Genomic DNA, 19731 nt, shown 5'->3' on the forward strand with positions numbered 1-19731 from the left:
GGGGCGGGCGAGCGCGAAGCTGACAGTTGGGCAGGATGTCGGCGAGGAGGCGCATCGGGGACCCGGAGGTGAGGGGGTCGCCGGGGGGCCGTCCCGCTCCGCGGCTCCCCAAAGGCTTGAGGGGAGGCCCCGCACGCTCCCGCGCTCAGTTGGGGTCCCTGAGGGGGTCCCCCAAAGCAGGCCTACCCTGAGAACGCCGCGGGGCCCAGCACTGACGGTCGGGAGCCCCCCTCCCCGCAGGCCTCGTCTCTGGGGCGGGGTCCCCGCTGTCCGGAGGGAGGTGGGGTGGGTCGGTCAAACGCGGGGCTGTTTTCCTGGTTTTATGGGTTTCCACTGCCTCTGGGAGGATGAAAGCCATCAAGGTCGTGGCTGGAATGTAAAGCAGCCCCCTGCCAGTTGGATGGGGAGCGCCACGTAGTTTTTTATCTATATATGGATGTATTTCGTTAGATGTAGCCCACTCTAGGAGCTCGAGACCTCTAAGTAGCGCCCCCTGCTATTTTTCCCACCACAACAACCCTGTGAGGTAGGCTGGGAGTCCCACGGGGAGCTTCTGTGGTCGAGGGGGGAACCTGGACCTGGGCCTCCCTGCCAGGACCTTCAGCAGTGCACCACCTTGACCCAAGGGTTGTCTGAAAAGCTGTGTTTTAACCACTTTCTCCCTGGTTCTATAGAGCCTCCCTGTTCAAAAGCAATATACACCTTTCTCCTGGAAGGTCAACTTAAGATAGCTTTTGCCAAGAGAGTGCCTTCTGGACATATTGGATATCCTTCCCTGTTCTCCCTTGGCCAGTGCAGTGGCCATGCAGAATTGGGTAATACTGTCTTCCAATGTATCTAGAGAGCACCCTGTTGGAGAAGCTGGCCTTGGAACAGCAAAGGGGCTGCTCTTTTCACAGCTGACCTGGCCTGGCATATGAGCTTCGCAAAGGCATAGGCAGATTTCCACAGGCAGCAAATCCTAGTGGCTGACTTAATTCATTTTGGGGATTCATAAAACACCAGCAATATGTTTGGCCACAAAAATAAAATTGACCATGATTGAAATTAACCAACCATAGCAGACTGTGTGACTCCAGCTCCTGCATCTTGAACTGACTGAGTTCCATGTGTTGTGCAAACCCTGCTATTCTTTTGGATGGGGCATCTGCTATGTATATTTTAGGAAGTCTCTGGGGTGGTTTTAGTGCCATTGCCACTATTTAGTCTTGCCTATTTTAGTGCCCCAAAGAGGAGCTTAGTTCAGATTTTTCGACCTTAACCTGAAACTCTTACTGTTTCCATAGCATCATAGCGAGGGTTGAGTCCTTCGATTTCCACTGCAGATTCCCATTCAGAATAGAAGCTGATTAGGTCCTGCAGCTCACCTGTTTTGGCTGAAAAGCCTGGGTTTGCTGAACTGGGGAAGACCTTTCTCCACCCGAGGCTGGGTTGAGCAAAGGGAGGGATGATAGCTTGCTTCTGGACCCTGGACTGAAATGTCTTAGCTTTGGAGTCTCTTCTGAAGGTGTGACCCTGTGCTTATTCTTTGCTCTGGCTTGCTCATTCCATTCAGATTCTGCCCTTACAGTCCACTCCTTTTATTAATTATTTCATTAAGCTGTGAATTCTGTCCTCCAGAAATTGGATGGTGGTAGAGCCTTCTGAGCCTGAAATTTTTAAGCAGAGAGTAGCCTAGCCCATCTCCAAGCTGGTACCTTTCAGATGTGTTTAAATTTAGCTCCCACAGCTGTGACAACAGTTATAGTTCAATACATTTGGCAGGGACAGCACCAAGTTAGTGTAGGTGGAGTGAGGTCAGGTACCTGCCTGTGAGAGGGACTGGAGTTTTCCTGTTTTCTGGGAATGCCATTATGCATGCTGGCTGGGATCACAAAACTCGATGGATTGCTAAATTAACCATATTTTTAGTTGATACAATATGCTGAGCCAGAAACTAACCAAATGGGCAGGTATGCCCAATATATAAGCCACAAAAAAGGATTAACTCTAATAAGTTTAGCAGGTTGCAAAAATGTAGTCTGTTAACTGACTTGGGTAAGCGTATACTGTGAAACTAGATTTCTTTAAGCAAATTACAGCAGGTTTGTTTCATTGATCATGTTAACCCAAAGCAATCAAGCTACATAGTGACATAATTTAATGTGTGAATTACAGCTGTCTCTCATTCAGTGGTTTTTGGAGGAAAGCAGGGTATGAGGTGACAGAGGATTATAGGCAGAAATGTCTGAGGCTGCAGCCAAGGATCCATTTCCATTGTTGTGTCAAAATGTTCCCTTTTCCCTCCATCACATCTCCTGGCCAGTGAAGTCAAATTAGGGCAGGGTCTGCACGTGCCATCATTTTTCAATTACAGCTGCCCTTGTGGATCATGTATTGTTTTTCTTCACTGCATTTTTGTTTCAGTTAAAGGGAACGTGACCTTTCCTGGCTTAAGAGAAGCTAATGGGAATGTTATCCTTATTAACTAGGGTTATTAAAACATATTCTTCTTAATATATTAAACTGTGTTGATGGGCTGTTTGTATTTATGCTCTTGCACTTGTAATGCTGTTTCTCCCCTCCCTGCCCACAACAGAGCCTCAGGGTTTCTGGCTGTAATAAAAGGTGAATCACTCCACATGCCTGCTTCACACATCTGGTTTTAGGGTTCCATGAGAACTTGATGGGGGTTCCATGAAAAACTGAAGGGGAAAAAAGGCTACTCGAATGCAGCCAATTTGCTGTCACTGGAGCTTTTCTTCTTGATCAGGGTGTCTGGGTTGGGGTTTTTTTAAAGATAGCAGGTTCCACAGCCCGAAAATATTTGGAAATCCCAGCTTTAGATGATAGTCGAACACTGAGAGGCACCATTATACATCTGGGTCTCCCAGGAGTACAATGCACATACATGAGAAAATGACAGTGTGACCCAAAAGTCAGGTTCACCCATTTAAAAAAATATTTTTAAATAAATAAGTAACCATTCAAAAGGAAAAAAATCCTGGCAAATGAAGCCAAACACAAGCTAGATTATGGCTTAGTGCAATGTGTGAGCTCACTGTAGGCTTTCTTTTTTTTTTTTCATTGACATGCTGGAACTAAGGGAATTGGGGAGGGACAGCAGATATTGCTCCCTGTAGGAAGAGAATCTTAGGGTGCGACTGAGGTCAGAGGATGGATGTGTATATCGGCTTTGGGGGTCCCAATGCCGTGCATTTTCAAGTCTGGTGGTTCTGTACTCTTTGTTTTCAATAGTTCATACCACAACCATATTACTTTTCTCCCCTTCTTGTGTAATTTTCTGATAGTTTTCTTTCTACTTTATTCCCCACCACAAAGCAGTTTTTGACCAAAAGGATCCCACAGAATCCTAAATACCAGCATGTAAAAACTCGCCTTGACACCGGTAAGTTAAACTCTGCTTATGTTGGGGATAAAAAAGGTTTGAAGGGAAAGCAAAGTGCCTAAGAGTGTATCACTTGCTACATCCAAGCAGTGGGCTTTGTACGTGTGAGAAGGTGTGACCTCACCCAGAGTCTGTATGCACTGTGAGATCAGAGTATGAGGGCACAATGGGCACTGGGACTTGGTTGCCCTTAAGAACTTACTAAATCTGTTAGCAAGCTGGCACATTGATGGCAGCATTGAGAGAACACTTGTATAAATAGCTACCTCTTGGGTCATGTCTGAGGCATAAGCTCTGCCTCTAGGCAATCAGGAATGGAGATGTTAGCAGATTCTTTATGAAGAATCTGAAAGACACAATTGTGTTTGAGCACTGGGGGAATAACATCTGCAGATATGGATGCATGCTAGGATAGTTCTTTCTCAACTTTTGAGGGGAGAGCAAGGGTTCTAGGTAACTCAGATATCCCAGAGCAAAGGCAGAACTATGGGTTGGACATACCCCACCCCAAAGCAGGAAATGTACACATTTAAGTTCATGGGTGTGTGCGTGTGTTGATTGGCTAGTGGTGTATATATCAACAGTCAAAAGTACTGTTTATCTCGTTTGGTGGTTTGTCCACGTAGCTCAGTATTCTCTCTTCTGTGTAGCAGGTCCTTGCCAAAAGATTCAGGCTGATGCTTGTTCATTTGTATGACTTATTCAGTTCTGCCAGCTCAGAGCTTTGAAACAGACATAGAACTTGGGAAATGTGGTGTCCTAAAGAACCCTTTTCTAAGGTCCTGGAATCTCTACACGCCTTCAGAAAATACTCTTCACTTTCCTGCAATAGATCACCTTCACTCTGTTTTCACTGACAGTGTTAAATGAGTACAATCTTAACACTTAAAAAAAAATTGACAGCTCTTTTCCTTCTATGGGAGTCAGAGATACCTAATAACGTTTTCATACATCTGGAACAGTGCAACCAGGTTAACTCCCGCTGACCTGTTTGCACATCATACTGAGCTTTGATTTACTTAAGCATGTTGGTTGAGTAAGCCATAGTTCGGCTTCTGACCAAATTTGATGTCAGAAGCCAGATTTACTAACTGTAATGGCTAGTTTGTACAATATGTAATGTCAAAACTAAACTAGCTGCACTGAACTTTAGAGTGATGTGTGAACCTTCTCTTAACACCATTTAACCATCTGTTCCTTTGTCAGTTATGAGCCCATCAAGCCTTCCTCCCAAAATCTAGCTTGCTTTGGTTTATGGTTCCTCCTCACTCACATCTTTCCTTGCCAGTGGGAGGCCTTCTGTCATCCTAAAGTAGGGATGGGGAAATCGTGGCTCCCCCGGCGTTGCTGAAGTGCAGTGGAACCAAAGGTCACTGTAATGCAGAACATCCTTGAGAGTCACAAGTTCCATCTCCCTGTTCTAAAAACCATTCAAAGGCATCCTTAATTAATATGAGCGAATGATCTTTCCATTCCAAGAAGCAGCCCTCTTTGAAGATACTGGCACTTGATATCTAACTACCCTTTTCCTGCACACACCAGGTAAAAATAAATAACCTGGTTACAAGCCCAGCCTTGGGCCCGTTTTTGTCAACCTAATTAATATAATGTATTATTGAGAGGACAAACATAGGCAGGGGAAAAATGGCTTTTCTTCCGAGATCCTTGGAGAAGGAGAGGAATACGCCTGAAATAAAATAAATACTTCAAAGCAAACCAAAGCTAGAGTCAGCTGTTTTTGGATGCTTCTGATTTTCCAGCTCTGCTAATCCTGTTAATTACATGTAAACAAATAGCTTGGAATAAACAGATAGTTGAGCTGAGTTCTTAGTTAAGACTTTCATCTCTTTGTTTGTAGTGTTGAAAGACCTTACTGAGTGTCTCTTCTCCCATAGGTAGCAGTATGACCAAATACACTGAAAAACTGGAAGAGATCAAGAGAAGTGAGTACTGTGTGTTACAGCAAGAGCTCAGGTGTCCGTAATCAGCTCGCTCAAGGTCATAGATTAGGCTGATAGTGGCAACAGTGGTACATACAGGTAAACCTGTGTGGCAGGTTTACCTGAACTCAGGACACCATGACTGATAGTGGTAGTGGATTCCTATACTGAGGAGGGGTTGGACTGGAGGATCTCTAGAGGCTGTCTTGTTCTGTGAGTGCATCCCATCCAGAGGGGGAAAGAGTCAGAATACCAAGATGGCATTTTTGCTTTCACTGGCACAGGATGGCTTGGAGCAGTGTCTCAGCCGTTTGCAGGAGTGTGAACTTCAAATCCCTGAATCCCGTAGCCAGCACAGCCATTGATGAGTATTTGGGGAGTTGAAGGCCACACACTTGGAAGTCACCAAGTTTGGGAAACACTGGTGGACCATCCATAAAAAGAAAGGGATTGTTTTTTCTTCTTTCCCCTCATTCTCATTAATTCCCTTTCCTCCTGAGCTTCCACGGGTGCCATGAAGACCCATCTCAATATGAGTTCAGTAATCTTCCAAGAATAATTTAACTACTGTGTTTCAGTATAATGATCTGGCCACACGTTCATTAATTAAGACCAGAATGTTCCCCCACCCCAAATGCTCATATTTCCTGCATCATTAATTTGGGTGTGTCTATTTTGTGCATGGGAACAGACTTGATGAACCAGGGATTGGCACTTGGTACCCTCTATCTCAGTGTTTCTCAACTTTAGCAACTTTAAGACGGGGGGACTTCAACTCCCAGAATTCCCCAGCCAATATGCTGGGGAGTTGAAGTCCACCCAACTTAAAGCATGCTGGCTGAGGAATTCTGGGAGTTGAAGTCCACACGTCTTAAAGTTGCTAAAGTTGAGAAACACTGCTGTATGTGTTTTGAGCACAATTCCTTCAGTCTCTTGCCCCTGGCAATGTTGGCTGGCTCTGATGGAATCTGAAACATCTGGGAGGTGCTAAATTGCCTGCTTTGATTTTAGAAGTACTGAGTCATCAAGAAGAGCTTCAGGTGCACTCCTTACGTTTCTTTTTCTTTAAGTGTTTTTCCTCTGCTGTTCATCGTGACTGCTTTGCTTTGTTCAGCTGGAAAGAGTTTGTTTCATAACATCCTTCTATTAATGGATCGCTTTTGAGTCCTGAAATATTAGCAGTGGTCTTGTTGTGACACTGTCACAATACTTCCTGTGTTTCTGTCCTTTTTGCTTTGAACTCTCTGTTCCACAGGCCTAGTATCTCTTTTGTGTTAGACTTGCATTGTGTTTAAATTCTGCTTTAGGAAGCTTAGGTGCCAAAGTGTGCTCTTTGGCCCTGGGGTGAATAGCACCTTGTGTGTGGCTTAGGTAATTTAGATTTCTCATGGACAGATGAGACCAGTTGGAGGCAATCTGAAAAGCCCACACAGGGTTGCTTCTGTCTCCCTCCTGTAACTTGAGTGAAGCCGTGAGAAGGCTAGAAAATCAAAACTGAGGAGCCAGTAGATGCAGTCCTCATTTGCCTTTCTAACACACGGAAGCAAGAAAGAACCACCCAGATTATTTCTCTTTGCAAAACTGGCATTGCTGCTTGTCTGAGGAGGATAAGCATTTTGAAATAGGCATTGCATCTTGGATTTAAAATGTCGGAAAACTCAGATGGACCTTCTGAATTATCTCCAGGTAGACCGCTGGTGATTTAGGAGGAAATGAGGCTTTTGTGCTGCTGGGGTGGTAGAAATTGTAGTGGGCATATCAGGAAAGCATCAGGTTTGGGAGATACCTGTTATCATTGCTAAAATAATGGAGACAGGTGGCCAAGGATGCAAATTGTATACATGGTTAAAGGTTAGGAAGCTATTGCTAAATGTATCATTGTGCTTGCTTGCTTGCTTTTTTATGCGACTTTTCACAGTAAAATACCTTGGGCTGATCATGATGGGGAAATCATTCATCTTTGCTTTCAGGCTAGTCTAGTTTCAGGCAATGGTAGTTTTTTTCAGTATTGCGAAGAACTGCTTCTGTAGACAGTGAAAATAATAGCGAGGTAATTATGCTTGTTTTCTTGGCTTGTGTTATCTGGGAATGTATGGTTCATATTCATCAAGCCTCCGGTTGCTAGCCTAGGGAGAGCTTGGGTCATGCTAAATTGTGGGAGTGGGGAGAAATTCCTTAAAAGAGCTTTGAACTTTGCTCCAAAAGGATGAAATCAAGAGGAGACAGAGTGTTGGCCTTGAAGCTGCCTAAAACCTAGTTTTCTTTTACGGCATCTTGTGGGCTAGTCACCCTCTAGGCTCCCTCTCCTCATCTGTAAAATGGAAAGAAGATACAAAGAGCAGAAACAGACATTTCTTCTGGACAGCTGGGATGAAGTGAAGGGCAGGAGTGTCCATTGCTTTTACCAGAGCCCACAGAAAACTTGATGCTCTGCTGCTGAGGGCATTTGGCCAACCACAGAGGCACTTTCAAATGACTGCTGTGGTTTAGGTTTTCTTGAACTGGATGAGGAGTGGAGAACTGAGTCAAGATTAGAGATATAAAGACTCTGCTGTGGGAAATCCCAAACTGGGCTAAAGTTTATCTGTTGGAATTCTATGTATTTCGGAAACCAAGACTGGTTGGTTTCACATGTAATATGTGACATGAATCCTGCCCTGAAATTCCAGGTTTTTCTAAATTAAAGGCTGTGGTCATCTGCCAGAGTTTGCTAACAGAATGCTTCTTTTTTGTAGACTACAGATACAAGAAAGATGAGCTCTTCAAGAGACTAAAAGTGACTACCTTTGCCCAGCTGGTAAGTCCCATTCTCAGCCCATGTGTATTAAATGCTCCCCTCTCTTACAGCTCTGCCCATCTCTGTGGGGCTGAGTGGGGCTTGTACAGAAAGCAGGGGGAACTCTGTCTGCCTTTTGAAAGGCTTTCCCCATCTTGATGGCCTCAGGTCTATGGTCATGCAACTTCTAGAGCAGTGCTTCCCAAACCTGGGTAAATTACCCAAAATTGAGTAAAAGTGGTTTGTTTGTTTGTTTTTGTTTTTGTTTTGTTTTGGTAACAACACGTGAACGCATTACCCAATCACAACAGAGACATTTAAACTGACTTAAAGTGTTTTACCTACATTGGGTAAAAAGGACTTTCTGATAAGCAGTTTTGGGTAATGAAGGAAAAAATTTGGGAAGCCTGTTCTAGAGTATCCAGCTGCCAAGCCTGCCAGCTTCTGTTCTGGATTCCACTGAATTCACAGCAGTTCTGAAGCTTCCCATTATTCATGAGCCTGTAAGATGTTTGCCTACAGCTCACCAAGCTACCCATTTTAAGAATTAGACACCCATCGCTTCACCTACTAGAAACAAGAAGGATTTAATTTGGCCCATAAGGCCTCAGGCTGATTACTAAAATAGGTTTGGGAGACCAAATCCTAGAATACGTGGCACATCAATAAAGCCACATCCATGGAGGAATCCCAGTTTATCTTACCTAGAGCTGACTTGGGTCAGCTTCTCCCAATCTAGCACCCTCCAAGTGAGAGGAACTGGAGTGCCCACCCTTCCCACTCAGTGGCTGTGATGTCTGAGTGGGCCCCAGACTGGAGAGGACTGCCTGGGTCAATGTCATCTACTAGACTGATTCTGTCCTTTCTTCCTCCTGCAGGTGATTCAGGTTGCCTCTCTGTCAGATGGAAACTTGAAAGGGCCACCTGAAGAAAGCCAAAAGCTTGATGGTAATGTCATGGGATTTTAATTCACTTGTTTTTTAAAGATTCCTGAAATGAAAGGGGGTTGGGCAGAAGCTTACTGTCTTCTTCTATTTTATGATCATTATTTTTGTAGTGTTCTTTGGCATTTTAACTGTATGCCATCCTGAGTTGCATACCAAAAGGCAGCTATATATATATTGATTACATAAACAAAATGGTTGCTCTGCGTCGTCAGGCTGGAGGCCCATCTGAGTCCCCACTGGCTCTTTGGACCCATTGCGGATCTTCTGCTTGAGATCCTTTTAAATGGGATCCCAAAGATCAAATCTGAGGGTCTCTGCGTGCAAAACTCTGCTCTACCTCTTAGCAAATGGCTGTGTAATGATTAATATAGCACCTGAATGGTTATATAATCAGTTAAACACCCACCTCCCTCTTGGTAAGCCACAGCAATGTTTCTGGTAGTACTTCTGGGCATAAGGCTTTTGACTATTGATACTGACCCTTGGAAACTTTGAGGGAAAGTTTTGAAAATCTTGGCTTGGGGAAGAAAATATATCCTGGAAAACCAATGTTCAGCTAGAGGAGAAAATTGTTCCCATAACTCTGAAGACTCTACTATAAGCTCAGAAGGCTGGAATGTTTAAGACTCTTTGAAAACAAGGTGGCACTTCTTTATGTATTTTCTCTTTTTTTATTATAGTCCTACTTTTTTCTTGCTTCTTCTTACTTTTTTTCTTTTTCCTTCTGTCTTTTCTCTTTCTTTAAGAAGAGTTTGTATTAGATTTTACTATTATAATCAGTTCTTAATAAAATTGTATCAAAAAAAGAAAAGAAAACAAGGTGATTGGGAGGAGCCATGCTCAGAGTGTATGAGATCATCCAGGTCCAGAGGAGAGTGCGTAGGGTGAAGTTTTATTCCCTTTCTCCGTATGCTGGGACTAATAGTCACCCAGTGAAGCTGATCAGAAGGAGATTCAGAAGAGACAAAGGAAAACTCTTTTGCGTAGTGTAGAATAACCTGGGGAATCCGATCTCACAAGATAAGGGGTTGGCTGCTAACGTGGATGCCTTTAAAAGGGGATTGGATACATTCATGGAGGATGGGTCTTCAAGGACCCCTAGTCTTGAAGACTCCATATGATCTCTGGGCTGGGGGCTGCCTGCCTGCAGATTCCTGTGGCAAGGGAGCAATGGTGGGAAAGGGAAAAAAGGCCACTGCCGCCTCCTTGCAAGCACTCCAGGACCACCCTCCTGGCTGCTGGGAGAAGCAGACTGCTCAGCCGGCCCAGGCCTCAGCAGTGCTTGCAATCCCTCAGCAGGAGCCCGAGGATTACACATACCCTTCGCCTGCCCCTTTTTCAGAAGGCGATGCTGCTCCTGTCGAGACCAACCCCGAGGTGGCAGAGACCAACGGCAAAAGCAGCCCCGAGGAGAAGCCGGCCAGTCCCATCCTGTTCATAGACAGCTCCGGAGCCGGGGAGTCATATCGCTCCACCTTGCAGAGGTATCGGACAGCTTGTCTCCCGTCCCCCCTTCCTTTCACCTCCTCTCCAGGTGGGGATTCCCTTAACTCCTCGCAAGGAAGCGCTTGCTAAACTGCGATGCTTTGGTTCTTAGGCAAAACCCAGTTAGAAGGGAGAGACTGACCATAGCATGCGGCATTTTGAAGAACAGAGGAAACGAACCTCGGTTCTAGCAGCTTTTCTAGGCCATGATTGGCTCAGGCAGGTTTCCTTGGGGAGGGAGCCAAGGGATAAGGGGCTGCAGCCATAGAGACTCCTTCCCCCTTGTCCTAGCTTGGCACCCCTGCATTTCCCCCCACCAATATTATTTGCAAGGAAGTGAACTGCCTAATGTCTGCTGCTTTGGGCAAGGGGTGGCCTTGTCACTAGTCGGAGGATATCCACATGCATTTGATTCTCCGTTGGGAAAACAACATGGTAGATGGATTTGATACTGGATGATCTTAGTCTGAGCCTGCAGGGTTTGAGCTTCTATTCCAGTGTTTCTCAACCTTGGGGACTTGAAGACGTGTGGACTTCAACTCCCAGAATTCCCCAGCCAGCTATCCTATGCTGTCTGGGGAATTCTGGGAGTTGAAGTCCAGACGTCTTAAAGTCGCCAAGGTTGAGAAACACTTTCTGCCATTCCTCCGTGAACTGAAAGAGGCACACTTAGTTTTCAGTCCCTAATCCTGATCTTTGCAACAATCCTTTGAAGTAGGCAGGACACTGGAATTATTAGCCCTTGGAGTATGATCTCCCAGACCTGTGATTCAGAGGGGTTCTGCATCTCCACGGGACCTTTTCTCTCTTCCCTGCTGACCTCCTGAGCAACCTTCTGTCTGATACTGGTTGCTGCAGAAGCCCAGCAGCTGAGGTCCACCGACAGAGCCCCGTTCCAGGGCTCATAATGCCTCTGCTTTCTCCCAGCGTCATCAGTGGGGTTGGCGAGCTGGACCTGGGGAAAGAGGACCCAAAGAAGACAGAGGCGGTTCCAGACAACGGACCGTACCCCGACTGCCCCTACCTGCTGCTCGACGTGCGAGAGCGAGACGCATATGACCAGTGCCACCTTGTAGGAGGTGAGGCAGGGCACGGAAGCCACGAAGGCACTCACTGCATCCCCTTGACGGCACTTTGTGGTAGGACAGACACAGGTTTGATTTCCTGATGGAAGGGACAGCCTTCCTAGCAACAGACATGGGAATCCTGACCAGCCAGGCTGTTCATCCCTGTGTTAGAAACCCTACCGGGGGGGGGCAGGGGGGATTTTGTGCTTTGCGTTCCTGCAGCCCTTTCCTGTCTTTCAAGGTGAAGAGCGCTACTGCTTTGTGCTCAGATGTCTATTTGTGCATTTCTATGGTCACCCATCCCCAACTACGTGGGCAGTGTGCAAAAGACAAAACTCATAATTAATACAAAATAGCACATTAAAACATACTGAGCAGTAATATAACTTTTATGACATAGGAGGAGGTTCACTCCTGTGAATTCAGACTTTTCCCTTTTCTGCATCTTAGCTAATAGATTTGAAAGAAAGGGGGGAACTACAGATATTCCTCAACTTATGACCACAATTGGGACCGGAATTTCCGTTGTAAGTTGTTGCAGTCATAAGTCGAGTCACCATGTGATCAGACCTGATTTTACAACCGCGATTGTTAAGTGAATCCAGCTTCCCCAATGGGCATTTTTTTTGCTGGAAAATGGCAAAAAAGTCGCAGAACACGATCACGTCACTTCGGGATGCTGCACCCGGTCATAAATGTGAGCCAATTGCCAAGCATCCAAAATGCAATCATTTGACCACAGGGGGGGTATGCACAGTTTTGCGATGCTCAGAAGTGCTTTACAGGCCATAAAGCACCCATTCCAAGGCCTTCGTAACTTCAGACTGTCGTTAAACAAATGGTCGTAAGTCGAGGACTATCTCTAAAGGCTGAGAACTTCTTGGTCCCCAAGAGATATTCTCTGGGCACCACTGCTGCGCTTTGGAGGCAGATGGGCTGCTCAGCATCCTTTTCAGGCTTCTACCTCTTTAAGCCATCCTTTTGGGCCTATCTCTGAAGCTCCTGCAGACAGTATTTCCTTGAGGCAAAGGATGAGAACTCAAATGCCAGATTCTTGGCCTCTTTAGCTACAGAAGCTTGTAATCCATCTCCCTAGGAGCCTGTTGTTGTGAACCCATCCCCTGTTGTTTGAGCAAGGTTCCTTTGCTCCCTTTTCTAGAGCATTTTTCTTGCCTTTCAGCTTACTCCTATCCCATTGCTACTCTGTCCCGAACGATGAATCCCTACACAAACAGCATTTTGGAATATGTATCCTTTATTATGTGGAAAGGTGCAACCGACCAGGCTTTTCTGCAGGATTTCTATATTAAAATGCAAAGCTCGGTCAGAGACAACGACCTGAAAAGAGCAACTGTTTTACAGTTAGAAATTTGCAAAAAGTATGGTGGTGACAGGCTTTGCAGCAAACTGAAGTCTGACACTTGGCCGTCTTGTTCTTCCTCCAGTATGGTTTTGGAATCTTAAGATGCCAGTTCTTATGTATAAAAGGTCAATATGACTTGGGTCCCAAAGGCGTCTATGTGCTGAATCAGCCTGTCCAAACCAAACTGGCAGAAAGGGAATGCTGTGGGTTCCCTCCACCCCACAGAACTAGCTGTAAGCCACTTAGAGTCTGTGACCACAGCAGAAGACATATTTTGTAAATAAATCAATAAGTAAACTCCGTGGAGGAAAAATATGGGGGAATATTCATGTGGGGAGAGTGGTTATCAGATCTACAAGGTGATGCCCTTTGCAAAGCATTCTAGAAAAGGTTATTTATTAGATTTATATGGCTGCCCATCTCAAATACACGAGATGCACATAGCTTGTCCTTCAACAGGTGACCACTTTGTGGCACTACAGATTTTACCCAAACGTATCCCCACCACCACTTCCCTTCTCTGCAGTGTTCCCTCCATCTCGCTGTCCCCCTAGGGCACCTCCAGACATGTGGACTTCAGTCCTCATAACTCCCCAGCCAGTATGCTGGGAGATAATCAGCCCAGGTTGGGGAAGACCCTGGGTATCTCCTTGTGCAGTCGAGGAGGGAGGGAATATAGAAATCAGCTGTCAGCTCTGCAAACTAGACCAGACTAGGAAACCAAAGTTATGAATGCTAATACTACCTTTATTATGAGGTTACAGTAACGCAATCTTGTAAGTCTGAATACACTTCCCCCCTCCCTCCCTCTATCTTCATGAGAACTAAGGAGGGGCTTGGCTGAGACACTTACTCAGGTTAAAGTTCTGGCCCAGACTTAGGTTCCTTTTATCTGATGGTTGTCTTGGTTGCAGCTCTTCCTCCTGTTACTCGAGGTTCTTCCTGCTGCCCTTGACATCACCATGTGTTGCTCCATCCCGTCCATTGCATGGAATCCCAGTCCTTGCTTGTGATCTTGCTGCTCCTAAAGACAAAAAGGCTTTAAAACAGTGTTTCTCAACCTTGGCAACTTTAAGATGTGTGGACTTCAACTCCCAGAATTCCTCAGACAGCATGGCTGGCTGGGGAATTCTGGGAGTTGAAGTCCACACATCTTAAAGTTGCCAAGGTTGAGAAACACTGCCTTAAAATATCCTAGGGTGTTGCGTAATTTAGTGCACGTCTGAACAGGACCTTTGGACTTTGTTTCCTTTTTATGGCTGACAATAACAAATGTAGGTCAGCCTCTGGACCTAACCAGTTTCCTTCCCCTGGCCAGTTTCCTTTGAAGCCATCAGCATCGGGTCCAGCCCCTGTTCCTGAGAGTCTGATGCCACTTCTCTGCTGATGCTGCAAGAGGAGCAGAAATAGATTCCCCTCCATTCCTGGAGGGCAGGCTGGGGAAAGGCTGCTCCTCCATCTTGCTCTGCTCCCCGTGACACTTTTGCTCCTTGACCTCGCCACCCCCTAGAAAAATGCTCATGGGAAGATTATCATCCTCTATGACGACGACGAGAGGGTGGCCAGCCAAGCAGCCACCACCATGTGCGAGAGGGGCTTCGAGAATCTGTTCATGCTTTCTGGAGGTAGGAAGGCTCGGAATCCTGGATCAGCCTCCCCGGCCCTTGTCCTTTTCAGGGGTGATCCCCTGAGCACTGGGAAAGGCAAAGACGACGTTAGGACTGGCCCTCATGATTTCTTCCTGGTACCCGGAGAGAGTCTGGCTGTTCCGGCCTGAGGCCGTCCTGCCAGCTTGTCATCCTCGCTTTTCTCCTGTCTCCTAGGTCTCCGAGTCGTTGCTCAGAAGATCCCTGAAGGCCTGGTGACTGGCTCCTTTCCCGCCTCTTGCCTGATGGCCAGTCAGCAGCCCGGGAGTGCCCGGAAAAAAGCCACCCCCCGGCAGCCGCCCCCCCCGCCCGCCGAGAACAAGTGGAGATTTACAGCAGAGGATCTACAAAAGATACAGTACTACCTAGAAGAGGAGCAGCTCCCCAGCGATCCTGCCAGTAAGGCCCCTCTTGGTCCCCTACAGCTGAAAGGCCCAGCGCTCCCCTCCAGCAAGGCTGTTCTTGGGGAACGCTGCACTGGGCTTCAGAGGTTCAAGTCGGGCTGTGCAGGGCTCTGGATTAAAAGGGCAACTCGTGATTCAGAGCATGCACAGGAACCTGCATGCACAAATGCCAGCCCAAGAAAAGACACGGCTGCTGTCCTGGGTTCCCAGCAGATGGTACGGGCATGCCCATGCCTGCTCCAGAGCACCCCATTGCCCTTGGAATTGGGACTCTTGCACAGCCCTAGTTACAAGGCACTCTGGTTCGACCAGTCTGGGTCCTGCCACTGTAGCCAGCACGTTGGGGCTGCAGTTCACCTTAGCCCGGAGGCAGTTCCGCCATGGCCACACTGACGGAACAAAAGGGGTGACGTTCAGCATGTTGTGGCAGCTGTCAGTTTGGGAGGGCTACCCCGTTCTCAGTCATCAGAGAGGGAGGAAGTCTGGTGGCATCTTTTCTGACTCACCGATTTTATTCCCAGGTGTTGGCTGTCATGAGAAAGATTTGGCATCTGATGAAATGAGCTGCAGCTCAGTAGCTGATGCCTTGGAATAAAATGGGTGTGTTGGAAAAGGGGCTGTCACGCACCTCCTCCTGTTTTTTGGCCACCATAAACTAACTCGGCTCTCCTGCTAGAATCCCTTCTTGCGGAGGTGCTCAGCGGGCATGTGCCCTGATTGCCTTTGCTCTCTTCCATTCCCTGTTCCCAGGCCGCCTCGCCCGCGGATCTTCAGCACGGGACTGCAAAGCTGTTGCCGTGAAGAGCAGCCAGAACCTCCCCGGTGCCGCGCTGGCCCTGACCACCCGCTCCCTCAGCAGCAGCAGCCTGCAGAGCCGGCCCTGGCGGTAGCCAGCGCCTTTTCCATGAATAAAAGAGAGCCCGTTTCCTGGGCCCTTTGACCAGACAGGCCGGGCCATCTTTCGCTTTTAGGAAGGTAGTGTGCGTGGGGGGGGGGCAGTGGGCTGGACCACCAGCCGGAGCTGTTCCAGCTGAGGCTTGTGTCAGGGCATCACCCCTTTCCCCTCCCAAAGATAAAGGAGAAAAGGTGCGTTTTAATGCTACTGGCAACAAGGACACATCTGGAGAGACACACAGAAAAAGGAGGACTGGACCAGACTAGAGAAAAATTAGCTGGGAGGTGGGAAGCCCAGTAGCAAATGCCATTGGACCAGCGCGTGTGTTTGAGCAGGCAGAGAATTTCGGAGTGAAGCAGACAGGGTCCAGAGGAGAGGCCACTCGAGCCTTTCACGTGGAAGCTTCCCCAGAGTCCTTCCACGTGGTTCTTGGATATAACAGAAAGAGAGTGAAACCCATCCCTCCCTGGTTGGATGCTTGCCCCCAAAGCTAGCTGGGAATTATAAACAGGATGAGGGTCAAGAAAGTCAAGGTAAGGTGGCTGTGACTGTGCAGTTGAAGCACCACCCTTTTGTTTATGCCCATCGCAGACACACACACAAAGCGGGCAGGGCTTTGATTGCACAGCCATGTTCCCCTTCTTGACTTTTTTGACCCCAGTGCCCCTGAATGAAAGAATGAGGTGGGGTAGTGGGGAGGAATCTTGGGCAATCAGGCATGGAAGAGGGTTTTTGTGGAAGAGCATTTAAAAAGTTTAAATCCTTTTTCAGTGAAGCCTCCGCTGTTTCTAAAAGTAAGTGGTGGCGCCAGGAGCCATTGGCCCCCACCTTACCGCCTTGCTCTTTGTACTGCCTGATTTTCCAGGAGGGGCCCACCATGGTGATGGAATGGCCCATTCCTCCCACACACCCCATCCCCATCCTGGGTGATTCCCTGTCATCCTTGCAAGGTAGACAATGGAAAGCCTTGGCACCAGAAAAGACTGTGGCCAGCTTGTACCACCAGAAGAACTCTTGTGTTGTGTGGCACCACTTCCTCCCCAGCCAGCAGAATGGAGCTGGAAGGCATCGGGCCAGGACGGCTGCTGTGGGTGGCCACGGGGGGTGGGGGTGGCTGGGGGAGCGCGTGGTGGTTCTGGCTTCCTTGTCCTTTGATGGGCCAAACTGCTCAGCATGCTGGGAAGGGCAGAAGCAATCTCTGGCTGCTTCCTTTTCTGCAAGGGAAAGTGGCATCACAGGCCGCATCCCGGAGCAGCTGGAGATCACAGAGTGGGTGGGGGAAACAGGTGCTGCTCCTCCGCAGTTGCACTCTGCCTCTGAAGACGGAAGAAGCCGCGCTTCAGAGATCAATTCCAAGTTGAGTTGCGCAGTCCTTTCCCGTCCCACCTCTCCTCCCCTGACACTTGTGACCTGCAGCATCTGCTGCTGAGTTGGGGGACGGAAAGAGCCAGAGAGCCCGGTTGCTTCACGCATCACCTGGCTTGTCCGTGGGAGTAGCCCTCTGGGGTGCAAGCCGGCCAGTGGCCTTGGTGGGGCAGCAAAGCAAAGGCTCTCGCTTGCAAAGGAGCCACCGCGGCCTGGGTCAGACCCTCTCTCCCCCTGCCTGCCGGGAAGGGCTTCCCAGGCATGGGACCCTGGCCACATCTTATCAGTATTTGGCTGATGCTGGAGTGGCTTTTTTGTGGCTCAGAATCCCAGCCAAAAGAGCCCCACTCGGTGTTACGGGCATCTGTGCTTGAGACCACTGTTGCTGTGGTTCGGATCCTGCTTCACGCCGTCTTTGCTGTCCACCTGCTCAGCTGAGCTCTTTCCATATTCCACCTCTCCCACCCCCAGCCTAGAAGCTGGCCTGTCCTCCCCCCCCCCCCGCCCCACACAACACCCAGTCCCTGGCACTTGCTGTGAAGGGCCAGGCGTACAACCTTTTGTTGCTGGAATGATTCCCTTCACTTAACCCATCTGGAGCTGACAATGTACATCAGCTTAGATGAAAAACTGGAGTGCCGGCTCCCAGCTAAAAGGCTTTTCCTGAATTAAGAGTCGCACAGTGCAATTGTCCAGATAGATTCTCCTGAGAAAAAGATAGGCTGTTGGATATCCCGGGAAATCTCTGCCTCCCACCAGCACCAAATGCTCTTGGACTGGAAAACTGTCTTTTGCCTTGGCCACTGCTGGAACGCTGCCCATGTTTAACTAAGCCAAACTTGCTGTGTTTCAACCTCCCCCGTAAGGTCCTCTTAGGGCAGTGTATCTCAACCTCGGCAACTTGAAGATGTGGACTTCAACTCCCAGAATTTCCCAGCCACCATGGCTGGCTGGCTGGCAGGGGAATTCTGGGAGCTGAAGTCCACAAATCTTCAGGTTGCTCAGGTTGAGAAACCCTGTCTTAGGAAGCTTTTTATAGAGGTGATGAGCAAGAGGTAGATCAAAGTTGGGAGGTTGCACAGTGGCAGCGCCTCTTCAGTGCCCTTGGTTGTACCTGAAAATCACAGGCTCTGATTCTCCAGGATCTCCTCCAAAAGCAGTTCCAGAGACACAGACTGGCTGGGAAAACCCCACCTTCGTAGCCCAGGGCCCAAACTCAGAGGAGGAACTCTACTACCACCACTGCCGCCATCCCACTTCCTGCAAGGGGCACAGAGCGCTTGCCAGCCTCCGAGAGCAGTACTGTAGTCCTTTCAGCTTTGCCCTTCAGAAAAAAGTTTTCTGGAAAAGGATTGAAGAGGCTGGCAGCTTCCGATCCTTTTATCTTTCCTCATGGCCTCCAATCTGAGCAGTATCCCTGGGTTTTTCCTTTTTGTACAGATTTTTAAAGACGTCTATTTTTATATTAACTTAATAATGTGTGGTTTAAAAAGAAATAATTAAGGCCACGGTTTGTAGGGTTTTGTTTTGGGTGTTGTTGGGGTGGTGGGTTTTTTGTTTTTTGTTGTTTGGCCACATACCTGATTTTGTGCTGCTTTTCCTGGGTTGCAGCCCCAGAATCCCTTCTCTTGTTTGTGGGATTTTATAGCAAGCACTGGGAAGCTGACCACAAATTATTTACCCCTCAGTTATCATAGGGCAGGGTCTGCTTGGAGACAGCACCCATGAATTATTGCCTGCTTCTTCTACACAGTTGTCCTTTTCGATCAGTGTTTCTCAACCTCGGCAACTTTAAGCTGGGTGGACATCAACTCCCAGAATTCCCCAGCCAGCAATTCCTTAGCCATGCTGGCTGGGGAATTCTGGAAGTTGAAGTCCACTCAGCTTAAAGTTTCCATGGTTGAGAAACACTGCTTTAGATTTTTGGTTGAGCAAATGCTTCACAGATAGATGAGCAGCTGGTTTTAATGGCATCACAGGCCTAGGGCTTCTGTGTTGTGGCCGGCTCCTTTCACAAGGCGGGGCAGGTCTATCAGCTGTGGCTGAGTCCTAATGAAGCCAAGTTCAAGGAAGTCCCCACCCAACCCCGAGATTCCTCTTTCCAGATTCCTTATCATGCCACCCTTCTATTCTTATCCAGTAGTGATTCCTTGGCAGTTTGAGACGAGGTTTACGTAAATGTCATGTATTTATTATGAACAGGTTGGTGGCTTGTGGTTGGATGCTGTTTTTTTGTACTGCTTCCTCCTTGTTTGTAAATGTGATCCTGCTCCACACCAGTCTGTAATTGTTAAGGTGAACTAGAGTCAACTTGTGTTTTTCTCTCAGCTTCGAGTTCTGGTGTGCCTGGTAGTGTTTTTTAAATGTGCATTATTTAATGTAAATTGTTAGTACAGGTAGAAGCATCACTGATCAGGGCCTGACAGCAGTAAAGCTGTGGACTAGCAGTGCAAGG

At 47.7% G+C, this 19731-nt stretch overlaps 1 protein-coding gene across 2 annotated transcripts; it reads left to right on the plus strand.

Annotated features, from left to right (window-relative positions):
• Positions 1-15961, plus strand: CEP41 (centrosomal protein 41). Of its 2 annotated transcripts, none has more exons than XM_063308697.1 (11): positions 1-68; positions 3325-3388; positions 5284-5331; positions 8064-8125; positions 8983-9052; positions 10394-10535; positions 11464-11615; positions 12784-12851; positions 14477-14591; positions 14790-15011; positions 15767-15961. In XM_063308697.1, exons 1-11 carry the CDS (start codon positions 36-38, stop codon positions 15904-15906), a joined length of 1116 nt encoding a protein of 371 aa, XP_063164767.1. In that variant the 5' UTR covers positions 1-35; the 3' UTR covers positions 15907-15961. The 2 variants fall into 2 exon arrangements, with proteins under 2 accessions (XP_063164767.1, XP_063164766.1); XM_063308696.1 differs by having other exon boundaries at positions 2-68; positions 3322-3388.
• The last annotated feature ends 3770 nt before the right edge of the window (positions 15962-19731 follow it).

This window comes from Candoia aspera, chromosome 7, assembly GCF_035149785.1.
Source record: "Candoia aspera isolate rCanAsp1 chromosome 7, rCanAsp1.hap2, whole genome shotgun sequence".
Classification (NCBI taxonomy): Eukaryota; Metazoa; Chordata; class Lepidosauria; order Squamata; family Boidae; genus Candoia; species Candoia aspera.

Coding starts and splice junctions, on each gene's coding strand:
- CEP41 (XM_063308696.1), top strand. CDS start 36: ATGTCGGCGAGGAGGCGCATCGGGGACCCGGAG. Junction 11,616..12,783: donor CCAGTGCCACCTTGTAGGAG/GTGAGGCAGGGC, acceptor CTTGCCTTTCAG/CTTACTCCTATCCCATTGCT. Junction 12,852..14,476: donor CAAACAGCATTTTGGAATAT/GTATCCTTTATT, acceptor GCCACCCCCTAG/AAAAATGCTCATGGGAAGAT.